The sequence below is a fragment of the Rhododendron vialii genome, chromosome 2a (assembly GCF_030253575.1).
Source record: "Rhododendron vialii isolate Sample 1 chromosome 2a, ASM3025357v1".
Taxonomy (NCBI): domain Eukaryota; kingdom Viridiplantae; phylum Streptophyta; class Magnoliopsida; order Ericales; family Ericaceae; genus Rhododendron; species Rhododendron vialii.
In genome coordinates this window covers 9,055,556-9,072,249 of record NC_080558.1, presented here as the reverse complement: position 1 = coordinate 9,072,249, position 16,694 = coordinate 9,055,556, and the positions used below count along the sequence as shown (strand labels likewise).

At 38.0% G+C, this 16,694-nt stretch overlaps 1 protein-coding gene and 1 long non-coding RNA gene across 4 annotated transcripts; one reads left to right on the top strand and one right to left on the bottom strand.

The window, feature by feature from the left end:
- Positions 1–979: 979 nt before the first annotated feature.
- LOC131318103 (uncharacterized) lies at positions 980–9,169 on the bottom strand. 3 transcript variants are annotated; one of them, XM_058347915.1, is made up of 12 exons: positions 8,935–9,169; positions 8,737–8,845; positions 8,547–8,610; positions 8,021–8,122; positions 7,884–7,948; positions 6,915–7,007; positions 6,483–6,562; positions 6,150–6,366; positions 4,922–4,977; positions 2,844–2,972; positions 1,924–2,107; positions 980–1,371 (listed from the first exon to the last, which is right to left on the bottom strand). In XM_058347915.1, exons 1-12 carry the CDS (start codon positions 8,988–8,990, stop codon positions 1,204–1,206), a joined length of 1,323 nt encoding a protein of 440 aa, XP_058203898.1. In that variant the 5' UTR covers positions 8,991–9,169; the 3' UTR covers positions 980–1,203. The 3 variants fall into 3 exon arrangements, with proteins under 3 accessions (XP_058203898.1, XP_058203899.1, XP_058203900.1); XM_058347916.1 differs by having other exon boundaries at positions 980–1,329; positions 8,935–9,168; XM_058347917.1 differs by lacking the exon at positions 8,935–9,169 and having other exon boundaries at positions 8,032–8,122; positions 8,737–8,812.
- Positions 9,170–10,081: 912 nt separating this feature from the next.
- LOC131318136 (uncharacterized) lies at positions 10,082–12,611 on the top strand. The gene is made up of 3 exons (XR_009197508.1): positions 10,082–10,324; positions 10,718–11,011; positions 11,972–12,611. It is a non-coding gene; the product is annotated as an uncharacterized LOC131318136 (long non-coding RNA).
- The last annotated feature ends 4,083 nt before the right edge of the window (positions 12,612–16,694 follow it).

The window sequence follows — 16,694 nt, the reverse complement described above, 5'->3', positions numbered from 1 at the left end:
TGGATAGGGCTACAGGCTACCAATTTCCTCATTATCCTTCCCCTAAATTTGTTGCCTAGCTTTCAGTCTCTTATGAAGGTAATGGTATACTTTTATATAGGCCATAGAGTCTATGTATAGGGTGCTTAAATAATGATAGATAGCAATCGATAAACACACACACACAGGCACACACATAAACTAAATGCATGGGCAGGCATGAAAAAATTACCATTTGTGGAAACTTGCCTATTATTGAACTGGTACAAGCATAAAATAAAAGTCTTCAGGCTGTTAATCAGGGCCTATTTCTGAGGAGGAGACGACAAGGCAGACGTCTAAGGCTTCCAAAATTCACACAAAAAATAGGTCCCTTTCAGTGTAAATCAAAATACGTGTTACAGCTAAATCAGTACTGAAGTTCAGTGCCCTGAGTCTGGGGTTCGAGATCTCTAAATACCCGGTCTTGTTTTGCGCATCCCTTTATAATGGTTCGAGATGTTAAAAGATGACGTCTGGTCTAGTGTTTATGGCAGCTATACCTATGTACCAAGTCTCTGGGTTCAATAAAATATAATACCGTCTTGTTCGTACTATATACTCGTTCTTACTTCTAATTTTGGTTTTGATATTTATAAAATGAGGAATTGACGTAGATGTGATTCTAAATATAGAATAGTTGAAATAAACGTGTTAATAATTACGTAAGATTTGATTCTGAAGATAGAAAAGTTGACATAAACAGGTTAATGATTATGGAACGCTATACATGTAAGTTAAAAAAGAACATTAAATTACTGTGAGGTATGCATCTAAATACAAACAATCAATAAGTATACAATAATCTTAAAAAAATATTGTGCAACTCCTATATAAATAAGTGTACAAGGGAGGGTCTTTACGGGGGTGGCTTAACCTATTTGTCAACTCTTATAAAGAAATGGAAACTAATAGTTAACGAATGATTGGAACTTTCCTTATTAAACTAATTTCACATTCCTTTCAAAAAAATAATAATTTCAAATTGGATATTGATGAATGCAGTGATTCTTCTCAGACAACCACACATGGGTAGGATGTACGAGCATCCAGTTAAAAGTCTTTATGAGCTCATGAACATCAACGACTAACCTTATATAGAATGCACACAGAAAATATAGTTCAAATTATACCGGTTACTATTACCAATAGAGAAACCACCATTGCTCTGGTATGTAGAAGTAGTCAACTCTCAGAATTATTATCAGACTGGAGTTCTGCTCGCGTTTGCTGCATGAGTATTTTTTCAACAGCATCCACAAAGCTTGAAATATTTTGTCGGATTTGCGCATCCAACGAGTTTGCCAGTTCCTGGTAATGGTAGGAAAATGGGAAAACAGGAAAAACAAACATCTAAAACACCACCAATGAGAAATAAAGTCATCAACGCCTTTGAGGTTATATATTCTAGATTGAAATGAAACAAATGATACAACAAGAAATGAACTACAGTTCAGATTTATGATGAAATACTGACATATGGCAGCTCAACCAAACCCGACAAAGAAAAACATGAATAACATTTTTCTTTTCTTTTTTATCGGCCATGAATAACATTCAACTTTTATATGGTTTTTTTTTTCCTTTTTTTGTCCAGTAAGAACATTCAACTGATACATGTTGCTGAACTTTATATGAGGAGCAAATCTACAAACACACCTTTAAAACACAACTCCGGACAAAACCGTGTCTAGAACCGTAAGATGCACATGGATTCACATACATCTAACGGTTCCAGACACAGTTGTGTTCAGAGTTGTGTTTCAAAGGTGTATTCATCGAGTAATTGATATGAGAATAAGGTGTACTTCTGTTCAGCAATTCAAGGATGATCCAAAATAAGGGGTGGAAACTACAAGAATACTTCTATCCATTCAAAGAAACTAAATGGATGATACTACCCACCTCAACTTTGCAGAGAAAGCTCAATGAAATTTCCTTCGAATACTGACTTGAGCTCTTGAGTGATATCAGCTTGAGAGCGTTGTTTGATACTGGCCAACCTTGAGACATCTTAATGAAAGCATCAACTCCTCCCACCATATGAGCAACTATTATCTCATCCCTGTCTATATACTCGAAGGAGTGCCTGCAACACGTGCTCATGAGTCATGAATGATATTCTTGAAAATCAATGATATTATTCTACGGTATAGAACACGCAATTATATCAGCTATTCCAATGGAACTTGCTTGGAATTCGAACTTTCGTGGGCTTTGAAACATCAAAATTCTGGTATGAGAAAAACAACACCAGAAAAAACTCAATCGCGCATATCGAGTTCTGCACATTCTGTGTCAATTCTACTTGTCATCATTTTAACCAACAAACCTTGTGGTCTGTTCCCAACAAACCTTGTGGTCTGTTCCTAAGGTACAAATGAGGTTGAAAATGCTCTCAAGGATGTGATCAAGTTGTGCTCATTTCCACGAACCTTCACTTGCATCTCATGCAAATTCATTACTGCTTCTCTTTTTCGTCATGAGGAGCATTCAAGGAAGGAGCATGGGTTTTATAGCCGCTTGCCGCTCAATACATTTTGATAATTTTCCTACCACCACGGTATCAAAGTGAAATCATACTATCTGTAGAGATAGTTTCAGAATCCAGTTCTCTTTGTTGTTTAAAACATTAACATGACCACCGTGGAGCAGATGAAACTCTGCTCTTTGAACAGACGGATAAATGTGGTGAAGTCTATAGGATAACAAATTAGACACCTCAGCACTCACACCAAAACAGGAAAACTTTCAAGGAAAAGCTCATATTATTTATGAAATTTCAGAACTCAAAGCTATCCAAATACCACAAACATAAATCTTACCTTGACTTATTTGCAAACTTCACCAGCAATCGCCTTAGTGTGCAGAGAACAATTCTATCTTGAACTCTTCTTACAAACCACTCCAATGGAGACCTCATCTCCAGCATTGACATAGTTGAAAAGAAATGCCTGGAAGCAACAGAAAATATAACACTCACCAGAAACAAAACCAATGAAGTAACTAAATATCAGATCCCATAACCCCAACCAAGTATCCATATACTGATATACTTCCATCAAAAATGATGTTTAAAGAAAAATAATAGACAGACCTCACGCCAACTGGATGTCTACATATTAACATTTACAGGAGTATCTATCAGAAGGCATATAAAACAGCCCAACTTCAAAGTTTCATTACCAGATAATAAAAAAATTCAAAATAAGGAAGCCTTGAGTCAACATTGCTTTAAGCGTTCGAGAGAAGCACACAAATCCATCACAAGGCCAAGAAGTTATGGTTGGAAACTTGGAACATGAATAATAAGACAACTAGAAATCCGTCGGAGAAAAGGAGACAACCCACAAATTTGAAATGTTTACCCTTCTCCAATGGCTTTTGCCAAAACAAAGAAACAATACGAACACAAGGGTCTAGTTTTATGGGGCGGGGGGGTGGTTTGTTATCGGCAGAAAAGAGGTTTCCATATCATTAAATGATACTATAACGGCAGAAAAGAGGTTTCCATATCATTAAATGATACAAAAGAGAATACCTATAGTAGTACCACACCAGGGAGCGTCATACAAAGAGGACTAGCTCAACCTATCACTACATCTCACCTCACATTTTTTTTTATAAGAAAAACAAGAACCACCTAAATCCCTATCGGCAAGATGCCAAACATCAACCTAACGAGTTCAACCCGATAGCACCTAAGCCCAAGAAAGGGCCAGGCCTTGCAACCTAATTGGGCCAAGCCCATTTGCAAAAGGCCTGCCCACATCAGCCTACCTAACCTGCCAAACCCTACAACTAACCTAAGCAGACAAACCAAACTCTCCACCTCCAACACCACTTCCACCACCACCACCAACCCACCTGCCAGCCGCCGCCACAAAGACACCCCACCCAACATCATCCGCTGCACCAAAGACCAGCGTCGCTGCCAGCAAACATCGCCGACCGCATCAGCCACCATCGTCCCAAATCACCCAGCCATGGCTGCCGCCTCAAGGACTCTCCTTCGCCGTCGTACCAGGCCAACACCAGTTGCCGGACTCCCCGTCACCGTTAGGCATAAACCGGTTTCACCTAAGAGTGGAAACCGTCTGGTCGTCGCAATGGAACGGCTGCACTTGGCTAAAAGTACTGCACATGAAGATGAATAGCCTCGAGGGGGGAGCACGCTGGCTGACTCAAATCGCCAGTTGCACCCAACATCAATCCACTAACCAAAGCAAGATTGCTGCCACCACTGGATAGCACCGACCACCGTCCAAAACTCAGCCTCCAGAACAGCCATACGCCGTTAAGCCCTGACCCAAGGTTACCCAACAGTAACGTCAGCGGCTGTTCGAGGAAAGCCAGAGCAGATTGGAAAGGGGGACAGCACACACCACCCACCCCCCCAAAGCGGAAACCCTAGTTTGCTGTTCGAGAGAGGAGAGGAGGGGCCAGGAGTAGGAGAATAGGATCTACTGTTATGTTACAATAAAGCGCTCACATCTTTGCAATTTACATATTGGAACATGCATGCCTAAGTAATATATTAAAACTAGAAAATTTGCACTTGATCCAAAATCAGGAAAAAATAACCAGAGTTATCGGACTTCAAAAGTAAGGGATGTATTAGATTCAAACGGGCAATGCACTAAAAGCAAACACTAGTAAAATAATCACAAAAAGACTTGCGCTGATACTTCATGCTTGCACTACATCGAACACTTGAATTAGTGAAACTTTAAGTCCAAAAGGGTTCAACAGATATCAGGCCATCATAGAGGAGTGACATCTCCAAGACATAATCCTAAAAAAGCAACACCATACCTTACCTTGGAAAAGAATCAGCATAGGCAGTACATCAGACGAACTTAAAGCCAAAGAGAAATCAAGATATGTATGGCAAGAAACCTACCTGAAAGATTTTGTTGCATCAATCAGTTCACCAATGTATACATCATTTGGGAAAATCTGTAGACATCACAAACAGCAGTGAGATAACCCAGAACCTGTAAAAATTTGGAGCCAATGGCCGTAAACACAGCAATATAATATGCATGAATTTTTGGAGCCACAATTAAGACACAACATATGAGATTTTTAGGCAACATGAATCTGCTGATTTAACTCCTATAAACCTCAAGAGTGTGCCTAAAAGCAAAACAAACCTCGTGCTCAACCTGTCATTACTATAACAACATCTTCCGTGCATTTTATATAAACTTGGACAAAATACTATCAGAAAACTGTAAGCAAACATTCTCTGGTTATTAAAGCAGCATAACATCAGAATGATGTTTGGTGAAGGTGGTGTCATACTTTCACAGCTTCACATTGTTATATCTCAAATTCTGCTTGAAGGAAAGAAATTTAGGTAACAAAAGCTTGATAATATATGTGCATGAGCTAATTGTGGCGAAAGCCTCACACAACAAGCGCGGTCAATGTTCAGTAGAAGCAGTACACATTGTCACAATGGTTTTTATCAATCGAAGTTAAGCCTCAAGAATAACCCAACTCAGAACGATAAAAAAAAGTGAAATGATCAAGAAAAATTAACATCATACGAACAATACACCACTTTTAGATAACTCATCATAGCAAAACCAATTTTCTTTTATGAACAAAAGCCCAGTTATATTCCCCTCTGGCAGGTAAAAAATCATTAGTGAGGAATATTTTACAAGAGTTAGTGAAGCTGCATATAAGAGAACCTCAATCTTGAGTAAGAAAAAAGAACGTATTCATCGCTCATTTTCCAATGCGAAATGCAAAGGGGAAGGGGCACAAGGAGAAGAGAAAGAAAACTTGATCTATCGTTTTCCTCAACTACAAGAGTTCTCCATGTTCATAGTTTGCACATAGAAACCGGTATCCAATCAAGCACTGCAAAGACGAAGCCATTGTGTACCTGAAGGCATGGTCCGTGCCAATTAACATTTATGGGAACAACTAACAGACTAAGCAAGGAAAGTATGGAGTAAGTCTCCAACGGTTGAGTAGTAATACTAGTAGATATTCTTCTGAAGTTTTTTCCTTGCTTCAATGGCCTTTGGTAAGTGTGAAGATGCAACCTCATGAATAATTGAATTTCTCAAGAGCAGATAGGCAGAGACAGAGAGAGGAACATTTAGAAGTCAAACCTCCACACTCTTTAGCTCCAATGTCCCTTCCAAAACTTCTATAACCAATTCATGATTGCGTTCCAATGGCTCAGTAATATCCTCAATTTTGTGTTGGGACAATAAGCTTTCTGAAGTTCGAATGTATGTCCTCAATGTCAACCTGATGCGGTTTCCCTCGAATTCCATTACTTTAAGACCTGTCAATGCATCCTCAATCTTTTCTACGGCTTCATACCTACAAGCGTAACATTAAAGTAGAATTGTAGTTAAAGTTTAAACTAAACTGACATGAGCACTAAACAGCAGGAACAAGACAGGATTTAGAAGCTGGAAAACCTCTACAAATTTTACCTTTTCAAAGTGCAATCAAGATCCTGCAACGATTTTAGAGTTATTTTGTTCTTCTCGATCTGGTGACTAAGTTCCAACATCTACAAGGTACGAAGACAGTAAATTATTACTGGTTCCTTTCTTGAAGGCAACAGAAAAAGTCAATCACATGAAATGTTCTTGTACAAAGTTACAATAAAAGCAATGGCTTAGAACAATACAAATGCGTAGCTAAAGCATAGAAAGAACAATTGACAAAGCTAAACACACCTGTTCAGATGATATCATCACTTAGTATGATTGCAACAACGAAAAATACAGTGAGAGATTTTGCAGCCCATCGCATTTCTCTAAGAGGTATGTATATATATGCAGAACTCATTGATTCCTAGCACCTAATTTAATCCATCATCAAGGAAGCAATAAACTGAACATATGGATGAAGAATCAGACCTTAAACTTGTAATCTTCCTTTGCATATGACAATTCCCCCTCCCCATGTGCAGGGCAATCAGCACGTCCATCAGCTTTTACTTTCTCAATACCCTAGAATATGCCATCCATATGAACGCTATCAAACAGAATTTGTAAATTAGCTACAAATTGACTTTGTAGATATAACAGATAGATAACTGCCAGAGAAACAGAGTTAGCAGAAGACAACATTACAACATCAAGAAATCATCACATTTAATGATAAGGAAGCGCTAGTAAGCACTTGATTTCACTGTGAATTTAAATCAAGCCACTCGGCATTGCATAGCAGGTAGCAAGATGAACATGAATGAAGTCCCTTCCATTTTCAACCTTAAGAATGCAAGGGAAATTCATGTGACTAGATAAGATGTACATAAACTAACAGAGATTTTAGTAGAGGAATGAGGAAAAACAATATACACATAAAAGATCTGTTTGCTCCTCTCGCCCCATTGTTATTCTTTGAGTGATGGAGGCGCCTCTTTTTTAGGAGATATGTCGAACAGCAGTTTCAGTTTGATCAACTTGGAAAAACAAAGAGTGACTTTTATCCTTGATTTTTCTCCTGAAATCCATAATTTATAGCCATAGAAGTAGTTTTTATCAGAAACTGGAATAGGCAATATAAATAGTTCTCTTCAAGAATCAGAGAAAAACCGTAAACAGACAGCTCACTTCTTGGCAATCACCTGTACCTTGACTAAAAAGAAGGTTTTGTGCTTTTGTGAATATTTTATATGTGTAGGCATGGAATTGTTCTTTATTTCACCATACATTTGCGCTTTTGTGAGTAATGCACAGGCATTGAATTGTTCTTTATTTCACCATATAACATGACTAATAGGTTGAATATCCAACCTAGCAACATATCTTCTATCACCAACAAACACTTATTAGAGTTTAGAGTTCAGAGGAAAAAAAATTAATGAACAGCTGAGTACTAACTTGGGAAGCAATAGAGTCCAATGAACAGTACAACCCTTCAAGCTCACTCTCCAATCGATGAGAATCTGCAAATACGCACGCATCACATCAGCCACACATGCATCTAACATTTCAAATAAAAACTAAACAATTCCCACCTTCTACATACGTCTCCATAAGATCCTCAATTTCACTGGATATTTTGGCATTTTGAACCTCCACGGAATTAAGATCCTCCTTTAATTGTCCCAAATATGCATCTACATTCCAAAATCAGTTGAATTAACATCATAGGCATGTATAGACGGATAATACAAAGCACAGATTGAGCCATGGGCCACAGACACAAGAAGAAAAGAACGCAGCAGTTATTCCAAACTAGGGCAATCACTCGTTGCGGACACGTAGAACCTTTATATTTGTTTCACATGTGCTCCATATAAACTAGGATAACCCAAAAATGTTCAAATCGAAAAAGAGAGAGGAACCATGATATTGCATTTTGGGGGATAATATTACATTTTGGCCTCGTAAGGTTTCTCAAGCATATAAAAAAAAAAAAACCCAGCACATGCCAAACGTGTCCGTATCCCACACTTGTCAGACACTAATGCCTCAGGCCGGAAGAAATGCTAGTACACCATCGATCAGGCAAACATGAATGAGAGCATGAGAAAGGTTTACCTAAATCATCAACCGCCAGAGCCCCATCGTCGGAATACTCGGACAGAACCTGATTTATTTTGCTCTGCAACACAATTTATCTATTCAAGAGTATACCCCAAGTATTGAAAAAAAAAAAAAAAAGACATATACAAATGCGAGATTATAGAAAAGAAAGACGAAAATTGTAAAAATGGAATATGAGTTGTACCGTGAGCTGAAGAGCACAGTCTTTGAGCAGTTCCTCCGAATCAGAAAGGGTCATTTCTTCTGGGACGTCGTTTGAACTTCCGTAGATTTCTCTCAGTTCCGTAATTCGACTAATAAAAAAGGAAGAAACAGGCAATAATTACTAATTGAGTGCACACTATGCACTGATATAGACATAAATAGAGAGAGAGAGATGAACCTGCGAATGGCGTCAAGGTCTAGGGTTTCTGAAGAGGGATCGGAATGGTCGCTCATTTTCACCACTTGAGGTGTTCTCTCGTTCTCTTCCCTATCCTTGATCTGTCTTATTGTCCCTCTCCCCTTGGTTTCCCGCCTTTGCTACTGTGAAAAGCCCTAGTTTGAGATTTAAACAGAGGACTCCATTTCATGGTTTGGAAGTGGGAACCTCCCGTTGGTCCGTTTTGTGAGTTCTTTCGGCCTCCGGGCAGGGGTGTGCACGGTGGGGCGGATCGGGTTTGACCCCGGACCCGACCATATTGGGTAACAATATTTTAGGCCCGTGAATCGAACAAGACTAAGAACCATCTGCGAGCCCGATTCTTTGGGTCGGGTCGGGTCCGCTCCTACGGGTAAGAAATGCACCAACCCGAACTCCGAACCGAAAATTGATTTTTAACAGAAAGTAAACCTGCATCCGTCCGAAACACATGTTCGATCCCGCTCGAGACCCTTCGGGTCGGGTACGCGGTTTTTTTGCACACCCCTCCGGCTCTACTTTGATGATCGAAATCGTATGTATTCTAGAATTTGTTAATCAAGTCAAAATTCAACTTAATCGGATATCGTTTTAAATAATTTCAAAACACATTTTATTTAGAACATATAATTATATCGAGCACACGAATCGGAACCCGTTTTAACTCATTTTCTCTGGTATCTGATCGACTTAATTTTTGACGTGGTTAATGATGGTCTAATCCATTTACATTTTTATTATACAAATGCTAATTAAAATTGATCTGTACTATAATCCATATAACAAGGGAGGGATTTTTCCAATATAATATTTGCTCCCCAAACAAATTTCAATCCTCCATTCTTAAAAATCCAATGGTCTAATTTTATCCCTCTCACAAACTAACTTTTGGATGGCATTTTCGTAAATAGTGTGTCATACTGGGGCTAAGAACAAAGATGGCATTTCAGTAAATATCAATTTGATTTAGGGCAATTCTATAAAAGTGGCAAATGGCATTTTGGTAAAAACTCTGATTTTGTTTTCAAAATTTGAAAAACACGTAAATGTTCCTAAAATTGCTTTTACTTTCCCCTTTCTACCTTATCTCTCTCTCTCTCACCGAGGAACAACGTTCATGTAGAAGGTCTCCGGTCTGAACGAACGAACGAGGAGCTCACCGTGGTGGAGCGCAACCTCCTCTCCGTCGCCGACAAGAATATCATGGGCGCCCGCCGCGCCTCCTGGCGCATCATTTCCTCCATTGACCAGAAGGAGGAGTTCTGCGGCAACGCCGTCCATGTTGCCACCTCTAGCTCTCCTCGATCTATGAGCTGCTCGATTCCAAGCTCATCCCGTTCGCCACCTCCGGAGACTCCGGAAATCACTCTTGGTAAGTTCTACGAAATTATTTTCTCAAGTTTTGTGATTTTTATTGTTACTCAGGCTTTGGAGTAGTGTAGTTTGTGGTTGTGCTAAAGTGCATGGTTGAAATTTTTGGCTTCGGAGCTGTGTAGTTCGTGGTTGTGCTAAAGTGCATGGTCGAAATTTTTATTGTTACTTGCTCACCACATGTTCGGTAAAAGTCCACAATGGAAGCAATTCCTGAAATTGACCACATGGTGGTTATATTTTCTTTCACTCGAAAATTTTGAAATCGAAGGCAATCTGGATTGTGGCTTTCAGTCAAGGGCCAATTTGAACCCATACATATACTCTTAGAAAACTACCGATTAAATAAAAAGTTCCTTAGAAAATCCATAACTGTACCAATACTCTCATGTAGGCACAAGCAGGGTAGAATGTTACTTGGAGCCTAAGTAGGACTGGCTGTGAGAAGCTATAGTCATTCTATTTTGCTTTCTACAATTTACTGTGATTAGTAAGCTGTAAACTAGAGTATTGTCCTTGAGTATTAATATTAGTTCGTTGGCTACAAGTTTCTTCGTTTGTGTATTTTGGTTAGGTTATTCTAACCAGTTTGTGCACACAGTTTTCTTCTCTTAGCAAGGACAATGGGAATTTGAATCCTCACGCTTTAGGAAATGGAGAAAGAAATGGTGTGGACACCATTGAATAGGTAAGTCAGTTGGTTCATTTGTTTGAGAGATTTTAGATGTGAAGTTCACTTTTAATTTTTCTTAGTTTGCTTTGGTTTCTTTTATCATTGGCCTTATTACTCAAAAGTACAGATTGACGCCATTGAATGTAATTCCCGAAGCTGTGGATGGAAAATCGAGTGCCACATTGACTTTCATATACAATCAATCATTACTTCAATTTTTTTTATACTTTGAGTGCAGAGTGCATCTGGTCCATTTCCCCTTCTCCTTTGTCTCCCATCGGCACGGGAGCGAGGTCAAGGAAGGACTAGCAGAACACTCTTCTATCTCCTCTTTTTCTCCATATCTACTTCTTCTCCTAATCTTTTACGGACACCACCATACCTACACTGCCCAAACTGCAACATTGACTGTTGAGTTCGTTTTACAGATTTTGGGATTTGGAATTAATTGGATGTATGAATTGGGTGTATGGAAAATTTTCTTTTGTGTTGTATCGTGTCTGTCTTGGCTCTACGTTTGTTTGCCAAATTCACATGATTTTCTCTTTTTCATGTTCATCATTATATTTTTTTTTCCCGGTCAAACGGAAATTCATGTTCATCATTATATGCACGTTAGATGTCTTATATAATATCCTCATGTATGACTTTCGCTTCGTGATTTGTATTTCTATTCCAACACACTGGTATGAAGGGTAAACAATTGAAAACCCCCGTCACTATTTGATCTATTGGACCCGATTTCATGTTTATTCATAATAAATTAACACGTTTTTCAACATTAGCAATGGAATTCAGTTATAGGTTGCAAAATATGTTACAAGCAACTCTTTTTTTCATCTATTCCTCCTCCATCTTTCCTTCGCACACACACGGTGAAGAAATTGTATTTATTACATGAAACGAGACTTTAGGAGGATTACAAGAGACTTTATATCTCTCTGCATATCAATATCATTGGGTTTTTTTATACAGGAGAATTAAATGAGGCGTCCGCGTTTAGCGGGGAAGATGAGATGCTGATGTTCCGATCTTTGCAACTTCAGGTAGTATTTTTGGGCTTCTTTTCCACATTTACTTATTCGTATCATTTCTCTGTTCATCTTTTATATCTCTTGATCATGCATAAAATGGTTTTTGCTTAGTCAATTGTGATACTTTATTTAGTTTGTTAAAAAGAAAGGATGCTATTTTTCTCCATTGGTGTTGACATGTTGCTTACATGAGATTGGGTGACCCTTTTGTGTTTGGATGTTATCATCTGTGAAATAAAGAACAAGGATTAAACACACACAAAAAAAAAGTGAATTGCGATCTCTACTTTTAAGAGAGATCGCCCCTCGCTCTTCTATTTCAATTTCGAGTAAGTTTCTCCTCTATTTTCTCAAGTTCCAACAGCGAGAATACAACCCATGGCCTTTTTTGTAGGGTCTTGGTATTTGTGAAAATTTATTTGGTAAAAAGAAATGAGTCGAAATCCCTTGGGCAAATATGAATTTTGTTAGTACTTTTGTTGGCTATTTTTTCATTTCTTTTTCAGATCTTTTTGTCCCCTCCAAGAGTTGATTCTTTTGTGCATTTGTGGCCTTCTTGAAGTTGCATTAGACATAAACAGTTCTAAGGGAGAGAATGCGTAGTATATATCCAAAAGAAAATTCCTTTTCTTTCAATCTTGACTCTCCAATTCTACACATCCAAGGGTCCAAAATGTCCCTCTCACAAATTAACTTTTGAATGGCAGTTTGGTAAATAATCTGTATTTTTTAAATGTCAAAAGAAGGAAGTGGTTAAGGGCTGAGATTGAAACCAGGAGGCTTCATGGTTGAGGTTTCGAAGCCCTAGCTATAGTTTTTGTGAGGTTTGAATTCTTCTCCTTATTTCTTCTGTCTCTTTTTTCAGTTAAAGGAGTTTTATCATTCACATCCAGCATGGCATGATCTTTTTTTTATCAGAAATTGGTGGTTAACAGGGTGTTTGGTGAACCATCAATCCCGCCAAAAGTCGACCACTTCTGTTGCTCTCAGAGGAAATCGTTGGGTGGCCAAACCCATGCATTTCAGGAGAATCTAACAGGTATAACTTTCCTATTAATCAGATGATTTTGTTTTACATCTAATGGCTCATTTGCTATTCCATTATTGTAGACTTTACATTGCTACTTTTGAATCATTGGGTATCAGCTTGATTTCCTTGCCATGGCCCGTTAATGTACAGAAACACTTTCGCAATTTTTGTATAGTGATTTGTGCTATACTTTGTAGCAATTTTCATGTTCGGATTTGAAAATAAAAAATCATCATTGGGTACACGTTAGACAATGCAGACCAGAATGGTGGTTATGCACTGCACATTCTTCTAAACAAAAATCATCAAGTTTCTTTAAAATGTTGATAATAGCGGCCATTATACGAGCTAATTTTTGTTTGTCCCTATGAAATGTACTGCATAAGACCTTAAGCAAAGAGGAAGAAACGGCTTAAGAAAGACACAACTTCGAAGATAAAGTCATTGGTCGAGGAGGTAAAGTGAGGTTGCACTGGCCTTTATGTCCATGTTCTTCTGGTCTGTTCTTTTGCTATGGGAATATTGACCTAGCAGATCTTTGCCACATATTGTATATAGTTAGTCTTACCTCTTAAGAAAGGTTTCCTCTCTTGAGCAATTTTGTGACTTTGTGGAGGTTTTTTATGTGGGAGGAAGTGCATAGGTGGTGTTTTTCTTTGTGTTCTTTCTCTCCTTTAGATGGCAGTCTACAGCTATCGCAATTATCTAAGATTCTGAATTGTTAGAGTGCCTATTTGTTCTGTCTATTAGCACTAGCATAGATTACTATGGTTTCGGTTTTTAATACAAAAGTTTTTTATTTGGACATGTATGTAGTCGCTCTTGAAACAAGATTTCTAAATAGTTAACCATCCATTGTTATTCATTTATAGCACGTCTACGCTCCACCAAGTAATACTTCACAAAACTTCAACCTTTTGTATGTTCGAAGTGCCTGACAAAATGTAGAGCATTCTATGCTTTAGTTGTAGTGGATTCAAAAGGGGGTGTTGTATGATCTCTTTAGTCCATTCAGGGAGGGCCGACGAGAAATCCAACACTGTGGTCCTTTTTAATAAAAAATTCAACATTCTTTTAAATTTAATGGGCACGCCCATATGTGTCGTCAACATGGTGCACGTCTCCGTAGTGTCCAACACGTGACATTTGTTAGTTTAGCATTTTTTTTGTTAACATGGAAAGCATACCTATGCTAAGACTTGATCATTCGGACCGTTACAGATTGTATGATTTTTCTGTAAAACGCACGAGCATTAGCCTCAAAAGTATAATGGCCCCATTGGCTTTCTATAATACACATCAAATACACAAGATTGATTTGCATTCTTTGACTTTGGCAATTCTTCGATGAAGTAAAGTATATAAAAAAAATCATATTTTGCCTCGCATTTTAAGCTGGTAACCCTTCTTACTGACATAAGTATGATTTTTATTTTATTTTTTCAGTTAATGATTTTGGAGATGGAGCTATTAGGTCCTTTGTTAGACAGATGAGGTCAATAGTAAAATAGAGTAGTTGGTTTAGATTAGTACGAGGCATAGCACATACAATTGTACAGTTTATTTGATTTGTATTCCCTAACTTAAAAAAAAATTTGCTTGATTGAATTGGAATTCAATGCACTAAATTTTGATGATCCTATGTAGAATTTTTGAGAATTGAATGAGCCAGGGTTGTTGGTCAATGCATTTGAATTAGTGTCTTCAGGCATAGGCCCATTTGCTATTAGAATTATATCTTAGTTAGCATTCTCTGGAGGGGTTTGATGAATGTGCAAGTTTTTTGTATCTAACTTAATTGATGAAATGTTCGAACTGCTCTATGCATATTTCGCGGAGATTAGGGAGGTTGAAAGAACAGATCGTTATGCAGTGATTTAATTTGGTTAGGTTATGATCATTTTTTTTTTTTTTGTGAAACTTAGACAGCTCTTTTTTTGTTGTTGACATCTTTGAAATTCACTTATTTGAAATTGATTAGATGTACTCTGTTTGAAACATATTTAAAAAAATAATTCTTGAAAAAGACAGGTTCGTTATTGAGTTGGTTAGAAGCATATAATGGTAACTCAATTTAATTGTTTTCAAAACGTGTTGCGCCGTGCCTTCAGGCACGGGCTCATCCACTAGTTCATTATACATTTCTTCTCGTGCAATTTCAACCGGCGATAGTTTCTTACGTGATTTTGCAATTGAAATTGCAATTGTTAGGCTGTGAAGATCGATCGGTTTTGGTGGCCTTGGTCCGGATCATCCAGAGCCTCGTTTGGACCACCGTGAATGGGTTCGAAAATTGGAGATTCTGGGAATCTGGTCTGGACCATATAGAGCTGGTGCGGACAATTGGGCATGCAGAATTACGCGAGATGCGCGTTGTTTAAGGATTTCTAATGTGCTAGTTTGCTTGGACTGTAAAAGCAAAGTTAAGGCTGCCTCTTATTGTAAGGGGCCGGATCCCATCCATTTGGTGCCAACTAATTCGGTCCATTTGGTGCATCCGAGCCATTCAAAAGTGTTTTAGACAACTCGGATTCAAATGGGTGTTTTTTTCAAAAAAAAAAAAATTCAAAAACACTCACTTTAAATCCGAGCCGTCCCAAACCATTTTGGACGGCTCAGATACACCCAAATGGACCGAACTGGTCCTGAGCAAATGGACTGGATCCAACCCCCTTATTGTAATGTTGTTCACCTTTTCCCTATGGAGTACGATTAGGCAAATTGCTTAAGTCAAAACTACGTATTATATCGTGTGTCTTATTCTTTCGATTACTTGATTACTTTTCGCTTATGTGTGTTCTCCTGCCCTGACAGGAAGTAATATACAAATTGGAGGCATCTTCCCTCTTCATACATGTGTTTGACCTCCCGTAAAGAAGCCATTTTTTTGTTGGACATTTTTTATCTTTATTGATTTTCATTGGCATTTGTTGTAGTAATTTTTTCACCTCTTATGCTCTAATTAATGAAACTTAAAACTTCAAATGTAAATCCAATTTGACTAGAAACAAATGAAAATGTTTTCACAAGAAAAATAATTTCTTTTCAAATATATTTGGTTGATTATAGTACTTGATGAGAGTAGTTGGCTAACTGATCGTGTAACCAAAAAAATTTGTGTGAGGTCTTGATTTAAATTTACACTTTATTAAAAACTAACAAACATAATATCCAACCAAATTGGAAATAAAAATGCTTTAAAATTCATCAAGAAATTGACTTCTTTAAAGTTTAAAACACTATCTTTTTTCCTTGTCCAATAGTATCATTTTTCTTTCTTCATTAGAGTTTTGCTAGGGTGTTTCCTTCCTCCGTAGTGATGGCTTTTTTCGCTTTCAATAGCCTCTCATTTGCAACGAGAGTTTCCTCTCTCGATTTCAAAATTATAATCAAAGAGTTTCTTCATATTACTCTTTTCCTTTATCTCTTGGCTTCCCTTTCATCACTGAGGTGCTGATTTAGATTCTAACAGTGGTGGTGGTGATGGTTCTCTGACAAAGGAAAGGCAGTGCTGGTGGCGGTCCAATGATTAACCAAATCGATTGGTTTGCCGGCCTCTCTGCTACGGTGTTTGGGTTCTTAATTCTTTTGTTTGTAGGAGTGCGAATGGGGGACCCGTTCTTCCGGCAGCAGT